The 22,876-nt window shown below is 47.3% G+C and overlaps 8 protein-coding genes across 8 annotated transcripts; 5 read left to right on the top strand and 3 right to left on the bottom strand.

The window, feature by feature from the left end:
- Positions 1-1,044: 1,044 nt before the first annotated feature.
- N7533_003994 (putative protein kinase) lies at positions 1,045-3,363 on the top strand (the record flags this gene model as incomplete). Its single annotated transcript, XM_057100644.1, has 1 exon — positions 1,045-3,363. The coding sequence occupies one exon, from the start codon at positions 1,045-1,047 to the stop codon at positions 3,361-3,363; it is 2,319 nt and encodes a 772-aa protein (XP_056960274.1).
- A 268-nt stretch (positions 3,364-3,631) lies between these two features.
- On the top strand, positions 3,632-5,109 carry N7533_003993 (acyl-CoA dehydrogenase family protein; the record flags this gene model as incomplete). The annotated part of the gene is made up of 6 exons (XM_057100643.1): positions 3,632-4,040; positions 4,108-4,125; positions 4,181-4,408; positions 4,464-4,553; positions 4,605-4,657; positions 4,723-5,109. 6 exons carry the CDS (start codon positions 3,632-3,634, stop codon positions 5,107-5,109), a joined length of 1,185 nt encoding a protein of 394 aa, XP_056960273.1.
- A 1,248-nt stretch (positions 5,110-6,357) lies between these two features.
- Positions 6,358-7,755, top strand: N7533_003992 (uncharacterized protein; the record flags this gene model as incomplete). The annotated part of the gene is made up of 1 exon (XM_057100642.1): positions 6,358-7,755. The coding sequence occupies one exon, from the start codon at positions 6,358-6,360 to the stop codon at positions 7,753-7,755; it is 1,398 nt and encodes a 465-aa protein (XP_056960272.1).
- A 121-nt stretch (positions 7,756-7,876) lies between these two features.
- On the bottom strand, positions 7,877-9,706 carry N7533_003991 (Major facilitator superfamily domain general substrate transporter; the record flags this gene model as incomplete). The annotated part of the gene is made up of 4 exons (XM_057100641.1): positions 7,877-8,932; positions 8,983-9,052; positions 9,110-9,355; positions 9,435-9,706. 4 exons carry the CDS (start codon positions 9,704-9,706, stop codon positions 7,877-7,879), a joined length of 1,644 nt encoding a protein of 547 aa, XP_056960271.1.
- Positions 9,707-15,967: 6,261 nt separating this feature from the next.
- Positions 15,968-16,360, top strand: N7533_003990 (uncharacterized protein; the record flags this gene model as incomplete). The annotated part of the gene is made up of 2 exons (XM_057100640.1): positions 15,968-16,199; positions 16,266-16,360. 2 exons carry the CDS (start codon positions 15,968-15,970, stop codon positions 16,358-16,360), a joined length of 327 nt encoding a protein of 108 aa, XP_056960270.1.
- A 451-nt stretch (positions 16,361-16,811) lies between these two features.
- N7533_003989 (phosphatidylinositol-3,5-bisphosphate 5-phosphatase) lies at positions 16,812-19,796 on the top strand (the record flags this gene model as incomplete). Its single annotated transcript, XM_057100639.1, has 1 exon — positions 16,812-19,796. The coding sequence occupies one exon, from the start codon at positions 16,812-16,814 to the stop codon at positions 19,794-19,796; it is 2,985 nt and encodes a 994-aa protein (XP_056960269.1).
- Positions 19,797-20,036: 240 nt separating this feature from the next.
- Positions 20,037-21,972, bottom strand: N7533_003988 (Tti2 family protein; the record flags this gene model as incomplete). The annotated part of the gene is made up of 4 exons (XM_057100638.1): positions 20,037-20,999; positions 21,051-21,493; positions 21,552-21,735; positions 21,826-21,972. The coding sequence occupies 4 exons, from the start codon at positions 21,970-21,972 to the stop codon at positions 20,037-20,039; spliced, it is 1,737 nt and encodes a 578-aa protein (XP_056960268.1).
- A 102-nt stretch (positions 21,973-22,074) lies between these two features.
- Positions 22,075-22,674, bottom strand: N7533_003987 (uncharacterized protein; the record flags this gene model as incomplete). The annotated part of the gene is made up of 1 exon (XM_057100637.1): positions 22,075-22,674. The coding sequence occupies one exon, from the start codon at positions 22,672-22,674 to the stop codon at positions 22,075-22,077; it is 600 nt and encodes a 199-aa protein (XP_056960267.1).
- Between the last annotated feature and the right edge of the window lie 202 nt (positions 22,675-22,876).

The raw sequence follows: 22,876 nt of genomic DNA, 5'->3' as shown, positions 1-22,876 counted from the left end.
TTAGAGAAGCGTAGGTTGAATCTATTCTACTCATACCGGGGCAATACGTTGATCTAAACGAATAATTTAGCATAATTTTGTGCTAGCTGACAAATCCTTCCCCTTTTGGAGTCATGGGTAATTTGGGTACCCGTATGGGTCGCGGGTTGGGTTTTCAAAAAACAAACCCGCCCACGGGTCTGCTGACTAAGACCCGCCCCGACCCGTGGGGCGGGTTTTCGTGGGCGGGTTCGGGTTTTGGGGCGGGTCTGGCGAGGCCTATCCACGACATTACTATCCTCATCAAACATTGCACAATACAACTAAACTATGATGTGAACTAATTTTGGGGTGTCTTTTAGCACTCCTTGCTATCTAAATTATCTTCATCAGCTTTGGACTGGACTCCAATGCGGCTCTTGGCGGCGCGGATGTTTTGCCGGCAGAAAAGGTGGACTCGGGCCGCATTTACATTCGCCTCTCCCGGCTGACACGCCCTTCCCATGACACTTGAAGGCCATTGTTTGTTAATGCTTTGCATTTGGGTCAATTTGATTAGAGTATACTTGGCCCATTTGAACATATTGAGACTGCCTGGCTACTTGCTTTTCTTCGACCCGTCTACTTGCCTATTTCTACCCTATCAGAGACAAGTGGAATCCGATGGAAGCCTGAGTGAATCATCGCACTTCCAGGGCATGTTGACACCTTGCGTCTTTTGAGCCAACCCTTAGTGTGGCCTATTCGTCCAAGGCCGGTCTCATTTGTTCTCTCAATCGGAGCAACTCTCATCCATTGGACTGCTATCCAAATCTCAAGTCAACACCGTGACCAAACAAACTTGAACCTGACTATATATACTACCCCACCATCCCACCGACTTCTATACCCACAATTTTTCAGCCAAAAATTGACGAATCTTAACTTCCAAGGTTTACAAACTTCACGGTCAAATTTAAACCAAAGTTCTTGGGCATTGTGCTTCAATTTTTACGCAACTTTCTGGATGGAATTCTCGTGAAATTCCAGTCACCTGTTGATCTTTTCTCTTGGTCATAACTCAACATGTCAATGTTCAGGTCAGCCGCAGATCTATCTTCATCGGAGCCGGAATCTGAAAGTGATGAAGATGGATTTGGTGAACATGAGGCTTCTTCACATGAGAGACTACCTAATCACGGAGTCGGATCTCGCCGGACAAGTCATGACAGAGCGGCCGGCGAGCCGTCAAAAAAAATAAACCCAGCTGCCAGCAGCTACTCGGAAAACTCTCTCTCTCTTGAAGAGGCATCTATTCCATCATTGGACACCATCGACATCAATGCAGACCACCACGCCAATATGATGACATCTGCTCTTTTGGAGTTCTATTGCCAAAGCCGCGCAGCAGACATCCTCAATGCGCAGCCAGGCTCGAGTAAAACATACACCAAGCAATCCCCGGAAGCTCAATACCTTGGAAAGAAGCTCTACAAATACCAGTCCCAAATCCTATCCAAACACGGTCTGGTTACAGATGGAGCCCACGAAGAAGAGTTGGGGGCCACCAGGCAAGAATATCGTGACCGTCTCGATATGCTCGGCCTCTCCGCTCTAGAAGGCCTCAATCTTGTCGAACCCGGTGTCCGGTCCCCGATTGAAGGTGGAGAGGATCGGGAACTGGCTCTAGTTTCAAGAAACGTCCAAGGGATTGTCATTCCTGAAACCGCATCTCCATTATGGCCAAGAGATGGGGCCGATGGCAATTTTGGGAGACACCTTCCCTCGATCGGCAACTTTGACGTTCTCGATGGCACTGCAGGCGCACCGAATCCTTCACGCCCGCTTTTCGGAAGTTCACCAGTGGGGATCTCACTCTTTCCGCAACCCTCGGTTCCATCGCTAAACAACATGTCTCGTTATTCCGTCGAATTCAGCGAACTCAAAATTTTGGGACGGGGCTCCTTCGGTGAAGTCTACCACGTGAAGAATCACATCGACTCGCAAGATTATGCTCTGAAAAAGGTACCAATTTCCCAAAGACGCCTCGACCAATTGCAATATGGTGGAGAAAATCAACTGGAAACCATCATGAAAGAAATTCGAACTCTTGCTCGCTTGGAGCATTCGAATATTGTTCGGTACTACGGAGCATGGGTCGAACAAGCACATGTTTCGAGTCACAGGCCTTTCGAACAATCTGCGAAGCCGCGCTACGAACCCTCCCAAGAGCCCCTATCCAGCCAGGGGTCCACTAATGAGCCTAGCATGGGAATCGTTTTCGAAAACTCTGAAAGCTCCATGGCCGATTCACACCCGAATTCCTACCCCGAGGATCAAGGATCTTCCAATAGGATTAGACGCTGGGATAGTCATGCGACATCATCATCTCGACACTCGAAAAAGAGTTCCGTAACTGGATGGGAAGATGATGAAGATATCGAGTCCATCCCTCGCAATTTCGACAATCATTCGTATGGACAAACATCAACATTTGGAGAGACCGATGATATATTCACCGATGGACTGAGTCAAGATCATTCTAAGCTTCAGGTCCAGCGTCAGTGTCGGCCAGGGAACCAGACCCCCGCTGTGATTCTTCATATCCAAATGTCACTTCACCCTATCTCTCTCAGCTCATATTTAAACCCTCAGGCTGCAGCCAAGTACAATGACACTGAGTGCATACCATCGCGACGTCATTGTTTTCATTTGATGCCATCGCTGAAGTTGTTCCTTGATATTGTTTCGGGTGTCGAGTATCTCCACTCCAAGAATATTGTGCATCGGGATTTAAAGCCCGCCAATATCTTCTTGTCTTTGCCTCAAAACAGCAAAACAGACACATGCATTCCTTGCCACTCGGAGCCAAATTCCCCATCCCAGTTCTGCCACCCCCGAATCGGTGATTTTGGTCTCGTAGCAGATATCTCCCATCTCAATTCACCCGCTTCGGAGGGCACCGTGACTCCCTTCCATCGTGGCCCAAACATTCAGCGAGTTGTGGGAACAGAATTTTATCGACCACCTGCCAATACGGATGATAGTGACACGCCAGGATATTTTGACGAATACAAAATCGACGAGAAATTGGATGTCTTTTCCCTTGGCGTTATTCTCTTCGAGCTTGTCTACCAACTAAATACCAAGATGGAGCGCCAACTGGTGTTGAACCAATTGACCCGAGGGTCAATCTCTTTCCCGGATGACTTTGCTTCCAAGGTTGACCATGGTGAGACAAAGTTGGATATTGGAGTTGTCGTTGCCGACTCCTTAATGACCTGCATCAAGGGGATGTTATGTCCACAATCGCTTCATCGGTGGAGCTGCCAGGATGTGAAGGATCAACTGCGACAAATCTACAAAGCTGTCAAAAGGCTAGAGACTCGTCAAAGTGCAAAGTGATGGATGACGAGAGATTTTTTTTTTTTCAAAGTAAACTTTAGATATACCCAGCATAAATCAATGCACACTCCTCTCACAATTATTTGCGGTAATGATTGGCCTACCCGAGGGGCCTCGGTCTGGGGAAACGACGCTTCTTCACAGGCGTCTCCCCGCATTCACACTTCATAGTTTATTCCACCCCCGGAGATGTAGAAAATCACGTTTCTCTCTTCGTGAACTTTCCAACCATCCTTGTCCTTATCTCTCAGCCAAAAGATCCATTATTATGGCGCGCAACCTCCGTGCTCCGACCGCTCCCTACAGCGAGCCTCTACTCCCACAACTCGATGTGCAAAGCCCCTACTACACAGACCTGCATCACAACTTACGTGCCTGGGTCCGGGATTATGTCGATACCTCCATCGCACCCTATGCTGCGGAATGGGAAGCAGCTGGGCAGGTACCCGAGTCAGTACGCCGACGTCATTGCGAACTGGGATTCAGCATCGTACACCCTCTCACAACTGAGGAAAACGCAGCTGGTCTGTCGTTGCCGGGGAATGTTCCACGCGATAAATGGGATACCTGGTGTTCACTCATCGTAGGGGATGAATTGACCCGCGTGGGCTACGTCGGCGTCATATGGGGTCTTGGTGGCGGAAATGGAATCGGGTGTCCACCGATCGCCAAGTTTGGTACCACCGAACAGCAAAAGAGATGGCTACCTGGTGTTGCGAAAGGTGATATCCGATTCTGTCTCAGGAATCACCGAGCCTGATGGTACGCTCTCTACTTCTCTGGGCCTTCTAAGTGTCTGTGCTAAATTTGTTCGTAGCTGGGTCTGATGTCGCTAATATCCGAACAACCGCGATTCGGGACGGTGATCACTACATTGTGAATGGCGCGAAGAAGTGGATCACAAATGGTCTCTGGGCTGATTACTGCACGGCTGCTGTACGAACAGGAGGTTCTGGGAGATCGGGGATCAGCTTACTTGTCATTCCCCTGGCTGCTCCGGGGGTGACTCGTCGACGAATGTTCAATTCAGGTGTCAACGCAAGTGGTAAGACTCATACAATAATATCCGGCAAGTGAGCACAATAATCTAACATTGAAAGGGTCGACTTTCATCGAGCTGGATGAGGTTCGGGTGTCTGTCGAAAATCTCATTGGAGAAGAGAACAAGGGCTTCGCACTAATCATGTCAAGTAAGTTTCCCCAGGAGAAGTTTCAACCCGATGGCTAATATCAAATTGAAGACTTCAACCCGGAACGCCTAGCCTTGGCCTGCGCGTCGTTGCGATTGGCTCGTGTCTGCGCTGAAGATGCCTTCAACTATGCAATCCAACGTGAGACTTTCGGCTCTCCCTCATCCAGAAGGAAGCCATTCAATCAAAGATATTCAAATTTGGTCTCATGATTGAACCGGCATATGCATTCATGGAGCAGCTTGTAAATATCCTCGAGCTCACCAAAGATCGACCGGTCGACGATGTCAAGATTGGGGGAATGACAGCCTTGCTAAAGGTCATGTCTACCCGCGCTCTCGAGAAGAGTGTTCGAGAAGCGCAGCAGATCTTTGGAGGGGCGGGGTATAACAAGGCTGGAAAAGGAGCACGAGTCGAGCAGATAAGTCGCGATGCTCGTGTTCATGTCGTAGGTGGAGGGTCAGAAGAAATCATGCAGAAATTGGCCCTCCAGGAGGAGACGAAGGCATTGAGAAGTAGACGAAAGGCGCTTGAGAAACGTCAGTCAAAGGTTTAGCCGATATCGTGTGCTTTAATATATTATTCGATCTTTTATCGTTGGGAAGGCTTCAAGCTATTCTGAATGTATTTAATTTGATCTCTCCAAGGCTCCCATGAGATCTCGGTCGCTGAGCACCTATGGCTTGAATCCTTCAAGTTGCCATGCCAAGGTACTTCTCTGCCAATATCCCAAGGTTTGACTCATCAATTTACGCTCAATATGATGGGGCAGGAGTTGATACTATCTACTCAAGAGTCTGTCCAAGTTGGAATGAGGTAAGTAGCATACGAACATTGATGGCAGTAGATCCATATAAGCGAATCGCATTCCACAGGTCAATGTTCCACTGGCATTCTCGGGCCTCACCTCGAGAGACCCAAGAATGCTCAAGACACATACTTGCCTTTTTTCTTTGTCTTGAAAAATCGGGCTGGGTGCCCAGGTGCCCAGGTGGTTTTACCGTGTCCAAGCCGATATAAAGCCTTGTCGGGACTTGGATCATTCTCCTCGATGAGCCTGGGCAATCTAGCAGGAAATACACTACTATATACCCAATTACTCGTTTCGGTACCTACATGGCACAGAAAATATGAGGGTTTTATCTGTTCTACTCGGCCTGACAGCGGCCATATCTGCAGTTTCAGCATGCATTTCCTGCGAGGGAGAGAATGAACCTTCGGTATATCCAAGAGTAATGCGTCGCATGCAGCCAGGGGCTTTAGATGCTACGACAAGCCCAAGGGGCCCTCTGAATTGGGGAGAAATCAATTTTCTTCACACATCAGACAGCCACGGCTGGCTGGAGGGGCATATCAAAGAGCGCAATTATGGAGCGGATTGGGGTGATTTTGTGTCTTTCACGAAGCACATGCGGGATAAGGCAACTCAGAAAAATGTCGACCTATTGATTATTGATACTGGTCAGTTCTCATGATCATATGAATAATGATACAATCTAATGCGCGAGGTATGAATAGGAGATTTGCATGACGGCAATGGTCTCAGTGATTCGACAAAGCCGAATGGAGAGATCACGAATCCTATCTTCGAAAACATTGACTATGATATCCTCACCCGGGAAACCATGAGCTTATTGCATTTGATGTCGCATACAAGACATTCTCCATGTTTGCAAAGGTCTATGGTGAACGGTATCTAACAAGCAATCTCGATATCTGCGACAATTGCCAAGATAGCGAACCAGCTCAGAAGCAATGGGTTTCTATGGGAAACAGATTCCGACATTTTACGACTAAGCAAGGAATGCGAATCATGTCCTTTGGCGTGATATTGGATGGGACGAATAACAATAAGAGCATGACGAGAATTCAACCAGCTGCCGAAATGATCCAGGAAGACTGGTTCAAAAACGCGGTGAACAATCCGGAGATTGATTTATTTGTATTGATTGGACACAACCCAGTCAAGCCGGGAATCCCTAAGTCTGAAAGCAGCTTTCCCCTAATCATGCAAACTCTTCGGGAAATGCGCCCAGAAATTCCCGTTCAGGGGTTCGGAGGTCATACACACCGTCGGGACTTTCACATTTACGACAAGATGTCTTCAGCCATAGAATCCGGTAAATATTGTGATACTGTGGGCTGGATTTCCCTGGATGGTATCAAGTCGAAGTCCATACAGAGTCGAGCAACCAAGCCTGATGCAGAATCTACTATCGGCGACGAAGAAAAGCCCAGTGATTCTATCGACACGGCATGCCCCAAAAATCAGACCTTTGATTTAGAATTGACACGCCGATATCTGGATTGGAACCGACTTACGTTTTCCTACCATGCGACAGGATCTCAAGACCAGTTCAGCACTGCTGGTGGGATTCAAGTGACGCAGGATATTGACGATGGTCGCAAGGGCATGAACCTCACCCATGTATATGGATGCGCGCCTCAAACATACTGCATATCTTGCAAGCCTTTCGGTGATGAAGGCAATGTCTACACCTTAGTCCAGACCGCCGCCGCCGCAACTGTGGTCAGTCCTGATCGCGCCGCAAATTCAAGATTGATCATTGTGAATCAAGGTGCCATCAGGTACGACTTGGTCAAGGGTCCTTTCACTGTCGATGATTCGTACATTGTCTGCCCATACACGAGTACCTTCAATTACATCCCTGATGTACCTTACTCTATAGCTTCGAAAGTCCTCGACTACATCAACAATAATCAGACAGCCAAGTCTAAGAGATCGATGAATATGGATACTATTTCAAGTCAGTTAATGGGCTATGATGAATGTGACAACCCATCGCCTCACAACGCAACCGGGCTTCTAAAGACAAAGACTCTTTTCGGTCGTGTTCTTGAAACCGACACTTCGACGCCAGGTTATGTGACTTGCGATGACCTTGGAAGTGATGGCGATGATACTCCTCATTCGCCAATCCCAGAGTACGCCCAGCCGGCGCATGTCCAAGCTACTGCTGGGTTCCCATCAGATGGCGAACCGGATAAGGTTGACATGATATTTTCGGACTTCCTTGCCGGAAGAATTGTGACAGCCTTGAATTCCTATAACCCGGTAACAAACTACGCTACTGATGATGCTCGCCTTTATCTCCCCGCAAACTTCACTACAAACTCCTTCATTCCACGTTATGCCTCCATGGCTTGGCAAGACAACATTAATAACTGCAAGATTGACTAGTGAGGATAAGAAAAAAAGAAATAACATGTTGACATCGTTCCGTATCTCATATTCTCATCCCAAGCTAAACAATAAACGAAAATCGTAGAAATTCCACTCCAAGAGATCAATTATGGTCAGTTTACGCAGCTTCGTGGTGGGTGGCAGCTGCGCCTTGATCCATCTTTTCGTTCCGGAAGATTTGCTCCTGCTCGCGATCGTAATCCTCGGCAAATTTTCTTCCATGACGACCAATCCTGTACCAAGGAAGATCAAACATCTTGTCAATAGTCTCGAGGCTACGACCTGCGGCCTCAGGCACGAAGAACCAAACCCAGAAGCCACCCAGCAAAGAAATGACACCAAAGAAGTAGAAGGTCCCCGCAGGACCAAGACCTTTATCAACAAGCAGCATCTCAGGTAGGGCGCGGTTGACGGCGTATTGGCAAATGAAGTGCATGGCCATTGTGATAGATGAGCAAATACCACGGATGCGGAGTGGGAACAACTCAGAAGACAGCAGGTACTGACCACTGTTCCAACCGAGAGCCCAGCCAGCACCGGAAATGTAGATAAATGCAATTGCTGCAGTTGAGGCTTGGCTTTGGGTTCCGTTGGGAGAGAAGTCAGGGTTGTTGGCAATAGGCACGATGTTGAGGAAAATGGCAATGTAGAACATGGCAATGGTTTGTAAAACAATACCAATGATGAGAGAACGTTTGCGACCGGCCATATCGACGAGGAAGAGGGCGCAAATTAGAGAAGCAATAAATTTGACGACTCCAAAGACTACAGTCGAGAAGAGAGACTGTTCTTGGCCAGTAATGCCAACAAGGGTGAACAGATCAGGGGCGTAAACCGTGATTGCCGAACCACCAGACCAACAAGCCATATTTTGGGCGAGATTGGTGAGAAAGAGACGGTACGAGTTCCGTCTGATCCCAAGAATCTCCTTGAACAGGCCTTTCCAGCCCATGCCGAGAGTGGCCTCCATCTCTTCTTGGAAAGCAACATCCATTTCTGTCATCTCCTCGAGAACGTATGGATGGTCGACAGGCAAGCCACGAAGTTTGCAAAGAACCTCGAGTGCCTTCTCGCGCTGTCCCTGCTTTACGTAGAAGCGAGGTGACTCTAACACGAAGAGTGTGAGTATGAGTGTGATTCCGGCAAACATGAGGTGAATCGAAGTAGGAACAGCCTATAAAACAAGTTAGTTAATCCAACGTAAATGCAGAGACCAAGACTTACCCAACGATTGAAAGTATCTGCCATATGAAGCTCAGTGCCCCAATTGGCAAAGTAGGCAAGCATGATACCACTATGCTGGACATTAGTATTTTCAAATGTCATATTTAGATCTCAATGGGGCACTGACAGATACACAGCGCCAGTAAACATGCAGGTGCAGAGGCCACGGATAGGAGCCGGTGATATCTCTGAAAGATAGATTGGTCCGACAACACAAGTTTGTCCAATTCCAAGACCAGCAACAAAACGACCGCCATATACAGCAGCCATGCTACCTTTATTTCCAATAAAAATCGCGATACCGAGAATCCAGAGGACACAGAGCTGACGAGTAGCCCAAACACGCCCGATACGATCGCAGACGAGGAAAGCGCTAGAATTGAAATATTGTTAGATAAAACTGTCGACCAGAGCGTTCATAAGAGGACAATGTATCTATAGACATGACTTACAGTAAGGCACCGGCGACACTCCCAAGCTGAACCATCGAGGAAATAGTTCCCTTAACACTGGCCAGCTCACCATCCTCGAGATCATCAATACCAAGTTGTTTCTTGAACGCATGCGAATTAAAGACACCCGTAATGAGGCCTTCGTCAACACCACGGGCAGCACCCATGATGCCAAACGTGAAGACTGCAAACCATAGTCTGAAGTTGAGGGTCTCTTTAGGTAGACCACCTGTGTTGAATTTGAAAACGTTGATAGCAGCACCGCCCGCCATTTTGAACGAGAATGCCCGTTACTTATGAACGAAGTGGCTACCTGGCTTAGAGAAAAGGCAATGAAGATAATATTTCAGAAATTATGAATGAGGGAAGGTAGAGTATTTATCGAGCATTAATCTCGTACGGCGGGGGCACAGAGCAACAGACCCCGGCCTCTCTGGTAGAACACGAGCGGGGGAGGCTCGGCACAGGTATCCCTTTAGTTGGAGGATCCAATCAGACTATGACTTTTATTTATTAATTGGCCGATTCTCGGACAGAGTTAGTTGAGCTAAAAACTGAAAAACAGTCAAGTCAGTCGAGTATGAATGGTTGCTTTGTTGAATCCAACTAATTGCCCCTACAGCACTCAGACAAGGCAATTCGTGCTTTGGTTCAACTGTGATGACCCTATACATAACTACATCAACATTTTCACATACATGCTGATAAAAAAAGTTCCAAGAGCATCAGTCCTCTAGCCTGTTCTCTGACACTGGATACTAGGATAAATATGCACTTGCTAAGAGATTCTGGACCACGCCCCCAGGAATCCAACATGTATGCGGAAGCCAGATTTGAAAGTTTTCAGGATTCTTGGCATTTCGCTCTCTGAGACATCATTTGCCATCCGCAGGATTACGAGAGGAGTACTAGTAGGGAGTAGGTGCGGGGCGAGGACCATGTATCCAAGCGTAGTAGCCCGTGTTAGGGTCGCTATAACTATTCACTGTTGCCAGCCACATACCACGAACTTGAAGTAGACAGGGATAGGATGAATGTTCCGTATAAACCTTCCAAGGCTTAAGATGATCTTTTGCCTAATTAATTGTGTCTCATGTGTTGAAATTGAGGCTGGGATTTGAGTTTTATCCCCACGAGAAGGGGTTGGATCGTTTCATCTCCGCAATATCTATGCACCCCACACTTTTCTTAATCCCTCCAATTCCTGGCAGACATTTCTGCCGAGCTATTAATTTACATAATTGGGAATCATTACCTAAAATGAAAAACGCATTTGAGAAACAAATCGGAAAGTTGGACGCCTAATTCACTTCTACCGTAGAGATATGAGGATAATCTTGCTGTAAACCTTCCAGTTCAATTTCTTTCACGGTTTGGAAGGCGTTGAGTGGACAGTAGTAATGACAAGTCAAAATAAAACAAACCTTGGAAAAGATGGGCTGATAATTAAGGTTCTCTTACTTCTGTCGCTGTCAAACGAGCGTTGGTTTTCAATGATTTGACTTCAGCCACTTTAACGACCATCTGCGGTCCGCAGGCACAAGCACCCCCGCGGAGACACACCGAGGATTGGCCCCCAGATTGCTCCCGGCGCCCCCGACACCCGCCAAGGATTCCTCCCCCAACTGTGCCTTGGCGAACAAATGCGAGACCTGTGGTAAAGGGATACCACCGCTTTCTACGGAGGTCATCCCTAGTCGGGATCTATCGGTGATTGGCATAAACTTTCACGGCAATCCGGGCCAATTGATGGTGGGGATTTGAATTAGCTCCCGTCACACTCGGGACCTGTCCGAATAGTCTCCAGGCCGCATTCTCTCTTCCCTTGGACCTAAGATCTCCAGATCTTGACCTGGGGATGGGAAATCTTCGGAGTATTTCGGGATGATCCATAAATGCCTCATTTCATACAAAGAAATTAGTGTTTCGATTCCTACTTTTCCCTACACGAAAACACTAAATGGCTGTCAGTTGGACGCCGAATATCGCTACTTTCATGCCATTTCTAGCGTTTCGTTTCTATCCAAATCATAGAGCGAGCTTTGTCTTGCGTGAATTTCCCCGCTTTTCCTCGAATACCAAGGTGTATTTTTTGTATTGTGGCTACTAAATTTCCATTATCGTCCACCATCTGGATGTGCATGTCAAAGTGGCCGTTCTCCAGATTGTACTTTTTGGCGCGGTTCTAAATCATTTCTATCTTACCAGCAGGATCAGGACGAAAATAAAGTCCATACTTATGGTTAGATACCCAAAAGAGAGGAGTTTACCGAGCTTACTCTTTTGGTAGTTGAAATGCATATGGGGTACCTGGGCACGTAAGTATAAACTCCTCGAGGCACTCCAAGAAGTGTTCATGGGATCGGACACACACAAGATCTGCCATGAGACCAAGATTCTCTGAACGGAAATTATCGCCCGAGCCCAACTTGCCCCACTGGTTGCGCGAGTTCTACCTCCCTTGAGGACTCCATATAAGGCTTTCACCACCTTTGGGGTTGCAGTGCCCGACACTCGAACTAGGTGTGCTTAGCTTATAGAGCAGTGGGCTATTCCAGCGGGCGCACTCGCGCTCTCTACACAGAGTCGGAATTTAGGGAAAGTCCCAGATCAATTCCAAGCTCGGTGTTCAAATCAACTATGGTGAAAATGGCTAGACTGCATATTGTTGTTTTTTTGACTCATGGAGGTGTGATCTTGGCTTGAATAGATGAATGTCGATGGCTTAATTCTAAGTCCTTGGACCGATTGTTAGAAGTGCCTAGAGGAACAAGCTACAGGCATTGCCGATTCATCTTAATAGCATCAACGCTGATAGCCTAGGCCTGAACGGTTTTGTGCGTGTTTGCCAGTTCATGAAAGTCCTTTTAATAACTTTGGTTGATAGGAGATTTCTCAAAAGTCTAAATAGAGTGTTATAATAGAGAATAAGATGAAACTATCCCCAGAAGGACTTTCTTCAATCCCAACAGTAGTTTAGTTCTCGTTAGATGTCTTTCAGGCTCTACTTTATTTCCTTAGTGATCAAACTTTTTACTTCCTCTTCTCCTTCTCCAATTTCTCTTTTTCTCTACTAATCCTGTTTTAAGGTTGCTAATTTTCACTGATCAAACTTTTACGCTGCCGAGGCCAGGGACACATATATCAGAGTGTTTGTTCTGATTCCGGTGGGGGTACTTGACGCCCATGTGTTTTCCTACTAAATATATCTCCCGTGACATCCTACTCCACCCACCTCCAAGGTTTCATCTTACGACTAGTAGTGACTACCAGTACTAGTACCTAGCAGGTACTAGGCTACTACTAACACAACTTGAATACTAGTTATATAGTTAGTTAATACCTAGATACTACTAGTAGCCCCGGAGCTCTCAGGCTACTAATAACGCCCGCCCGCGTGTCCTTTACTACTACTAGTATCGCTATTTCGTTGAGTTCGACCTCTTGTTCCCTCTCCTTCCTACTAGTAATCGTCGAATACCCTCCTAATCGCTTCTTCGTCGAATCAACCCTCTTTTTTATGCCTATCGCTGCGGCGCCGGGTAACCAGGTCATTTTGGCGAATCCTCACTCTTGCCGTTATGGCTTTTAGTATTAGTAACCACTATTCGCGATTAATATGACCTACCTACAAATTTAGATACGTGGGTGGCCACTGCTCCTACTGCTACCAGTGACTTTGACTTTAACACACTCTGTCTTCTATGATATCCTTTTTTTACAGTATAAACTATCAAAGACTTCATCAATGTCTTCACAGCCTTACCTAATGATATCGACTGCGTCCTCCTTTTTCTGCAGCCAATGTGAGCTCCATTGTCAACAGTTAATGCCGCTCAGTATTATTATCGCTTCAAAGATTACGACTTAAAAAATGATATCTCAGCATTCACAATATCTACCACTTCCTTTTTATACAACAACCTTCATAATAATGGTATGCCCAGGTGGTAGAGAGAATTACTTCTTCTGGACGTATAACTATCTCTCGCCACATTCATGGATGTCACGCGTCATAATTATCCTTGAAAACAGTAATGATATGCTCGCCATAGGCGGAGGTTCAATGAATCTTACATCTACAAGATCTCTCGTAAGGTCCTGTCGGCGCTGGCAGCCTTCGACTCACGCGAATACCGTAATGCTGCAACGGAGTAGATGCATAAAATCCTCATTGACGACGGACAAAACCTTGGAAGGATCCGAGCCCTGGAGAAACGGGTGCTCACCAACTTGTTCGAGCTGATCATTTAGATCTGGTTGGCCAACGTCGTCGTGGTATGTCTTAAAATAGATCCGACTTGCGCGAATGATAGCGGCTATGTAGCCACCATGTAGGCAGAGACTGCAGTCATGCAAACATCTTATTAATTATCTTAAGAATTATTTCGGTAGTAGCTTTCGAATGGATATTATTCATGGTATCTGCGCCAATCTTTTGGCGCAAAGCCAACGTCATACCCGGTTTCGCCTTGAACAGGTTGAAGAGCAATGGCGTTTTCGAAAATAGTCCGTGGACATCCAATGTTTTGGCAATCAGGTGTTACGTCCGGGTGAAAATGAGCAAGATGAGAATTCGCCATGGCTTTGGACTAGCTTGCAGAAAATCCATAGTCATTAAACAAGTACTACGAAGTTTCAACCCATATAGGAAAGTGGTCTTGCAGGCCGGAGTTTTTGTAAATTATGGTAACCATGCAAAGTCATTCCGTAAATAGTGCAATAGACCACCTGGCTATGTCTGTCGGTAAAAGTTGCATCTGAATCTTAGTCGAAAGCAAGGACATTGAGCGCAAACATCTGACTGGTGACCGTACCCAATGAGCGCAGCTAGAAGCGATGAATTTCGGGGCTAGGAGCACAGCCAAGCAAGAATCATGGCTTAGGCCCCACATAAGCTGACGATGTAACGTGAAGACCTACAATCAGAGGCAAAATACTGCAGTAACAGACGTTGAACCGGCTACCCCAAAATTGAATCGTTACCCTTTTCAACCTCTTTTAGTAATTTCGGTCTTTCCTCCCACTGGATGATATCTAAGACCCTGCATGCCAAGATGCTTCAAGATGCTTCAAGTTGCTTGTAATAGATTAGGGGATATGGTAACGCTCCAATAAAATATGGCCACTTTCCATCGCATTTGCACATGTAAAGAAAATGAGAAAACCACTCTCTGGTTAGATCAAACCAGATTGAGAGACCCCTTTGTTCATAAATCACTACAGAAAGAGGCCTCCTTTAGTCCAACCATAGCACAGCTCAAGTGAATGCAGGAAGGACCAGCCTTGCCGCAAGCTGCAAATGGCTACTTATAATGCAGTCAAATTAATCTAGAAAAATACTTTTTTTAATCTTCTATAAAGCAAAACCAGTTATCAAAACTTTTGATGACTTCTTCCAAATGCAGGAGTTGCCCCACCCCTCTTTATTACCCCAGGGAAAACTTAGTACTCCCCACTTAGCTGTAATCGATATTGAATACGAAAACCCTGACTAGCCCTCACCGTGGCGCTCTTGAAATGGCTTGAAGCCCTCGCATCATCCTTTTGTTCCAACTTTGCTAAGTCGGTTGTGCATCTAAAGTATAGGTTCGACAAGTCATGCTTACATGGATTTCCCTGCAGAACGCTTAGCGCGAATCTAAATCTATAGAGAAACTGTAATCCAGTAGTTCTCGTCATTGCCAGCCCGTGGTCCAGCCAACCCATGCCCCACGCTACTTTATGCAGAACTGCGAATGGAAATATTCATCCTGAATAACGCACCCGTGAGTTTCATTTGCATCAGTTAGCTAAGGCATGGGCACAGCTCGACTAGGCCTCGCGGGGTTATCCTCAAGATTCACGTAATATCTAGGCGCCTAGAGAAGGTGTGTGAGCTGGCTCGAGAGAATACCAAATAGCAGTTAAAGCTTGAACCTAGAATAGTAGCCTCTCTCTTTCCAAGGTTATCCCATACATATACTATGTCTTCAAACATTGACATCTTCACTTTGTTCTCATGTCATTTGATCTGCAGTACCTAAATATCTTGCTTCCTACATGTTCTCCCTCACGGCATGGTCCTCCCATCCTGACGTCAGCATGAACAGGGAAATGTCGGGTCTAAATTACCTCTACTTGTCCCGTGCATATTAATTGGGAGTGATTGCAGCCAGATTGGTTAGTCAACGCCAATCGGAGTTCAAGAGCTTCCTAAGAATGCAGTTCCCACCAAAGTCTCACCCTCAAATATGTCAAATTAGGAAAATGGACTCATCAATATTATGAGGTCAGATATATGAATTGAGATATCATGAACGACTCCGAGTCGGAGTTTTGACCGAACCTTTCCGTGATCACTTGGGCAGGGACTGAGGGAGCAAATGACCTTGGAACTTAATCTAGGTCAAGAACTATAAAGGGCACCTGGATTCCCAACATTGTTCAATATTACCAGCAACAAGGTTGTTCCAGACAATATTAATTCTCGTTTCCCTGCAAAGATACTATCTTCCATCTGTCCAAATCTCAGTTTTTGACTACAAGCCAAAATGATGATTTCTAAGACTTTTGTTATTCTCGCCACGGCTCTGTCCGCCACGGCGACCCATGTCCACAACCAGTTTGGTAAAGATGGCTACATTCAGGACGATCAAGGTTCTGAGCTCGCACTGAACAACGGAGGTTCCGTCACCATCGGAGGTGGATGGGGATTCTTTTGGGTTGATTCCTCCGTGTGTGGCAAGAACTCGGTTGCCTATACCTGGCCATCCAGCTATGGAGGTATGTTATTCAAATCAACCTGTCGGCTTTATTGGTTATGAAAATTTTCAATTGACATCTATCTAGACGTCTATATCAGAAGTGATGGTTTCCTCTACGATGGAAGCGGTAGGTGCCACTTACCTCCAAAGCTCATGTTAAAATTCAAGACTGACCATTAAATAGGTTTCCAAATTTCCGGTGGGGCTCATATATGTGGCTAAGAGATTCATCTACAGACCGGTAATTTCTCCAAGGGGGTAGGAAAGTGTGGAATTTCAGAAACTTTTGGTCGAGATGCCGAAGAGGAGAGTGGAGGATGTTCTGACGGAGTGGCGTGATATTGAAATGGTGAAGAGAAAACGAGAATATACATGTAGAATGTCTAGAAATGGAATATTACATGTTCTCCAAAAGCAAGCGCAGATAATAGGAGACGCTAGGATACTAGTAATAGTAATGTAGTATTAATAACCTTACCAGTTAGTTAGTAGTAGTCTAAATTGTTGCCTGAGGCTACCAACCACGTCACAGTCACGGGCCCCGTTGGTGTGGGGAAAGCTTCGTCCGACTCGTTTGTCTGCTCCTGCTCCGATCGTCTTGATCGACAGCTCTGAAAACATCGCTTTGGCGATGGAGAGCTTCGACGATGTGACCTTGATAGGTCCGGTATCTGATCCTCATGTTGACGATCACCATCTCCCTTCCAACAATGAAGCGAAGCCCAGGAAACAGGCCGACGGCGAGTCGGTGGACTCTGGCACCCCCACGTCAAATCGATCGGTGACTGCAGCTCGGGCAGCTCAAATCGACTCAAGCAGTGAGCTCACCGGAGCACATTCGGTATCCTCGGAAATACCCGCAGAAGAAGAAGACGAGGAGCCCCGCGTGGCTACATCCTTCGAGCGGGAATCCTCCCCTATATCAGCCCAGAAACATCGGTCGGGGTTGGACCTCGAAGACGAAGGCTTGAATCGAATGCACAAGTTCACTCTCTATGAGACAGCAACACGTTTCTATATTGTCGGCATCAATCTGGCGGAAACGCGTTTCCGGATTCTGAAAATCGATCGTACATCCGAATCGGACGAGCTGAGCGTCACCGAGGATGACATGGTCTATACAAAGAGAGAGATGGTCCATCTACTGGATGCCATTGATGATGGAAATAAAAGCTCAGGTGGTCTGAAGCAGAAATCCAGTGCGTGGGCATTGCTCGGCTTCATTCGATTCACCGGAGCGTACTACATGCTATTGGTGACGAAGCGAAGCCAAGTTGCAATTCTGGGCGGGCACAATATCTACCAAATCGATGAAACCGAGCTCATCTCATTAACAACAGCCGAGGCATCACGCCTGAAGCCCGAAAAGCAGTCGGAAGAGGAAAGATACAGAGCGATCCTCAACAACTTAGACCTCACCCGATCATTCTATTTTAGCTACTCTTATGACATCACTCGGACATTGCAACATAATATATCACGGGAACGAAAGGCACATCAAGATGAATCGGCTCGGCCTGAGGGGCAGGACTACAATACCATGTTCGTCTGGAATAATCACCTGCTCTCCCCGGCGAAAGGAACTTTCAAAAATCCTTATGATTGGTGCATCCCGATCATTCATGGATATGTTGACCAGTCGAAGATAAGCGTATATGGGCGGTTGGTTTACATTACCATCATCGCCCGTAGGTCTCGATTCTTCGCTGGTGCTCGTTTTCTTAAGCGCGGAGCAAATGACCTAGGATTCGTTGCGAATGATGTGGAGACTGAACAGATTGTCTCTGAGCAAACAACTACGTCTTTTCACTCTGCTGGCCCTACCTTGCACGCGAATCCGAATTACACATCGTATGTCCAACATCGTGGGAGTATACCTCTCTATTGGACCCAAGAGAACACGGGCGTATCACCCAAACCGGACATTGAGTTGAATCTGGTGGATCCATTCTATTCAGCCGCAGCCTTGCATTTTGATAATCTTTTTGAGAGATACGGTGCTCCGATTTACATTCTCAATCTCGTCAAATCGAGAGAGAGGACGCCAAGAGAATCGAAACTCCTCAAAGAATTCACCAACGCCGTGGAATACCTCAACCAGTTTCTCCCAGAAGACAAAAAGCTCATCTACAAGGCATGGGACATGAGTCGTGCATCGAAGAGCCGCGATCAGGACGTTATACAAACACTCGAAGGCATAGCGGGAGGCATCATTCCAAAGACCGGATTTTTTAAGAACGGCAACGACATTGAGTCGGGATTGCAAATTCAGAATGGCGTCGCACGGACGAATTGCATCGATTGTCTAGACCGAACAAATGCCGCGCAATTTGTCATAGGCAAGCGAGCACTTGGGCATCAGCTTCACGCCCTTGGTGTTATTGATGTTAAGACAGTTGAGTATGACACAGATGCTGTCAATCTCTTTACCAACATGTGGCACGACCATGGTGACACTATTGCCATTCAATATGGAGGCTCTCATCTTGTCAACACCATGGCGACGTATCGAAAAATAAACCAGTGGAGCAGTCACTCGCGTGACATGGTCGAAAGCTTCAAGCGATACTATAACAACTCCTTCCTTGACGCCCAGCGACAGGAGGCCTACAATCTTTTCCTTGGAAATTACATCTATGCGCAGGGCGCTCCGATGCTATGGGATTTGTCTACAGACTACTACCTGCATCATTCCGACCCAAGATCGTATTTGGAGAAGAAAAGACCGAATTATATCTCATGGTACACGCCGGAGAACCTGAAAGAACGAGAAATGCCACCCCTCCCATCCCGTCCGAAAGAGCCGCTTTCGCATTTCGATGATTACTGGCTGGAGTACTACCGCCCACTCGCATTATCCACTCTATCCAAGGTCTTCTCGTACAAAATGAACTCAACCTTCCGCTATCCACTCCAGATGCGCCCTGGACAAGCACCCGCAGACCCTAGCCCATTCGTGCCTCGCATCCCAACAGACCAACACCAGCGCGACCGGCCACCACCCAGAAGTGTGAAGATACAGGAACCATCCGATAGCCGCGCAGCTTCCCCTGAATTCCTGTCCCCGCCAATCACGGAGACTACCGACCTATGGCGACAACAGCCTCCATCCTCGTCAAAACAACCTCCATTGGCAGGCATAATCAAAGAGCCCACCTTTGGAATATCGCCCGGTTCCCGCATCCCACCCATAAACGCCCCAAACACCCAAACAGCCCCCAGCAAAGACCAAATAGCTCAATGGACACTTGGCCAGTTAGTCACTGACTCACTAAATCCATCTGTCACAGGCACAGAAGCAGAAGAATACGAGCGATACATCAACCATCCGTTGAAAGTCCCGCTGGTCGTGACATCAGAAGATGGGTTGACAGCCACATCTCGGGGCGAACACGGTCCAAACTCGGATCTCTTCGAATTTGCGAATATGTTTAACGTCGAGGAGGCTGCACTTGAAGCAAATGCCGAGGAAAATATGGCCGACTACGCGGAGTTCCTGAATGTTTCTGAGGAAGGTCTCACTGTGGTTAGCGAGGATTATCAGAAGAAGCGGTATAAGCGGTATCGGCAGTGGTTGCGGGGAAAGAGTCTTTTTAAGCAACGGGTTGATATATGATGATGATCTCTCTATTTTGTGATATAGCATGTACCATTTTCCTTTTCAGATTGATACCCCGGAATGAATTATGATAACCTTGTGGTTTGGCTATGAATGTTACTGGTCTTGACGGTTGGCTTTTACCTGAACTTGAAGCAAACCCTTCTTACATCCCGTAACCCAACAAGCCAGGCTCAGAGGGCATCTAGAGAATACCAAGAAATAAAACCGTAATTCTTATTCCAATTTCAGACAAATCTAAGACTGGATATCGGCAACATCTAAAGACAAAAGCCCCTCCAACTCAGGATCCGCATCGACCAGAGCCTGGAACCCACTGCGCACCTCCTCCTTAACAGCCACCTGATCCGGATCCAGAGACCCACCCGTGATTGGCACAGGATTCTGCAGCGTATATTTCAAAGCAAAGGCCGTGCTCTGTAGACCACGGGCTAATCCATCGAGCACTGGGGTGGGCGTTTTCCCATTCCCTTTCCGTTCTTCGACCACGTGCAGCCAGCAAGCCGCGAGACCGCCCAGGATTTCACCGCGCCATCTCCATATACGGGGGTGAGCGGACAGGATGGTTGTCTTGGTCGTTGCGATTGCGGCGGAGAGGAGTGGAGGGTGGGCTGTTCCGAATGGATTGGAGAGAGTGGTGTATAGGATGGGGATGACGTCTTGGAGGTATTTTGTTGAGTGGATTCCCAGTTCGGAGATGAATGTTGATATCCACCCGAGAAGAAAAGTTGATAGCCTGGGGTGCGGGAAGGAGGTAGGTGCATTTGTGGATGCGGGAGTAGATGAGCTGATGTGGTGGAAGGATGAGATGAGGTTTGATCGAAGAATTTTGGTGAGATTTGTTATATAGGATTGAGTGTTCTTGTCTGTCTTTGAGGTCGCTTGCTTCGCGGTGAATTGGTAGGTCGCTTTTAAAAGATCGAGGAGAGCAGGATAAGCTGCTCCTAGCAGTTTGAGAGAACTTGTTTCTGGTGTGATGCTCGGTAGTGAGAGGAGGCAGGCTGTGATGGCTTCTTGGAAGACCGAGACCAGGTTGGTTCGAAGCAGGATATCGGAACCACTCTCTTGGATGGGCTTGAGGAGCTGGCTGAGGAGGTCGCATCCCTTTATTTTGTAGTTGATGTTATTATCATCTATCAGGGCTAGAATGGCTGGCACTAAGAGCGGGAAGTGTGCCTCGAGGTTGGCTTTGTGGGCGGGCTTGGAGTGGTCAACCTATGCAGTACGATCTTGAGGTCACTGAAATCATACCTTGTACTGACAAATAATCCAAGAGAGTACAGCAGGGGCATAAACATCCGTGGTTTTCCACGGCTTTGTCGAGTCATCCAAAGCACCCCCGTCGAAGCGAGTCCGAGGCACTGGATGGAGATTTTTACGGCCTTCACTTGTGATGGCCGGATTCTTGGTCTTAGTAAAGAGGGGCCTAATTTTCTCTCTGAGCACTCGTTCGATGACCGACCAGAGATCATTCTGGCATGACATGTTAAGAAGTATTTCGGCACAGTTGTTGCTGGCCTTGGTAGTCCAGGGATCCTTTTCGGAGGTGAAGCTCGCCATGGCGACAATGACAGCCGGGGAAGTGACGACAGAGCGGTCATCTAGAGTCGGAATGGCTTTTGCCCCCATCAAGGTGATGAATTGGGCCGCCAGTTCCGATTTGAGGCGGCTTTCCTCTTGTGAATTTTTGTCTTCTGTTCGTCGTTTAGCGGTGATTTTCTCATCAGGCCGCAGGCTTTGAAGGTGACATACCCTCGGTGATTTCTGGATTCTCATCGAAGTTCGTTGCAAATTCCAATGACGGCAGGGCCAGTTGGCTTGCCCATTGACATAAAGCATTGATAGCCGTGGCTTCCGCTGCATTATCCTGCACTGGCAGCAGAGGATCATAGCCAGTTTCGACAAAGCTGAGCGCGGCATACAGACTCTCACAGGCCTATATCGCATTAGTGACATTCTCTCGAATTTTGGACATCCCTTTGCAATTTTTGATTTTTTTTTTTCAATCAAGGAATAGCGATCTCACATCTAAATGAGTGGAGTTCTCATGGGATGAGACGTTTGTCCACAATTGTGGCAGAGTCAAGCGGGCGGACGCGGATTCCAAGGTGGTTGGGCGATTCCAGGGAGTTTGATGTAGAACCCGACGGGCCTCTTTTCGGAGTTGATCCATTTTACATGGACATATAGGAAGGTGGGTGTTTAGAATTCAAAGTGGGAAGTAGAGGAAAGAAGTGGAGGATAGAAAATGGGATTAAGTTCTAAGGCGGTCCAGTCACAAGCCCAACTCTGCGCGGCGGTCGACAATCGCGTCCAGCGCTGCCGCTTTATCGCCCGCGGGATGCAACAACTGCCATTCCATCACCAACGCCGTTGCTTTGCTCATCCACGGCCCTTTTCGTGGGCTGCCCAGGGTTTGCATGATCTCAGCTCCATTTACGAGGGGCTTGAGTTCAAATGCCCCCTCTAGGTCACTATCTACAATATACGCAAGGAATTGGTTGTATTCCCGAATCACTATTGAATGGTTAGCATGGTGGAGAGCACAGTTTGATATCTTCTTACCTTGGCTGAGATCTACTCCCTGCATGACTTCTTGAAGGATAGCTAATACCACGCACAACCTCCAATTTTCGCCCCAGCCCCGGATTCGCAGCCCGGTCTGCTGCCGAATCTCAGCAGGTGTGCCACTGATCTCGTGTGCTAACAAGGAGTTCTTCCACTTGATGATAGCGGCAAAGTTTAATGTCGCGTCGCGAAGAATATAGAGGGTTTTATTGTCGCAGCGGAGGCCATCTCGGGCAACCTCAACAGGTCGAGTGGGAAGAGGTTTCCCCTTAGGGCCGGGAGAGTCCGCATAGGGACTGATGTCCATGGGGCAAAGGTTGCAATCATCCAGGCATAATAAGCGCTGTCTTTCCGATGCAGAAGGATCCCACGCAGGCGATCGATATCAGCTTCGAGAGCTCCAGGCTCTGGGTGTAAGACCTGCTGCAGAGCATTGTAGGCAAGAGACCAACTCGATGTATCGGCAACAACCTGATCGTGGTGGTTGGCAAAAATGGTTGAGTAAATTC

Source organism: Penicillium manginii, assembly GCF_028828005.1.
Source record: "Penicillium manginii strain IBT 31320 chromosome Unknown utg000004l:1.0-7231830.0:1.0-7236170.0, whole genome shotgun sequence".
NCBI classification, from domain to species: Eukaryota; Fungi; Ascomycota; class Eurotiomycetes; order Eurotiales; family Aspergillaceae; genus Penicillium; species Penicillium manginii.
The sequence above is the reverse complement of the archived record's forward strand: the minus strand, read 5'-3'. Positions and strand labels throughout refer to the sequence as shown.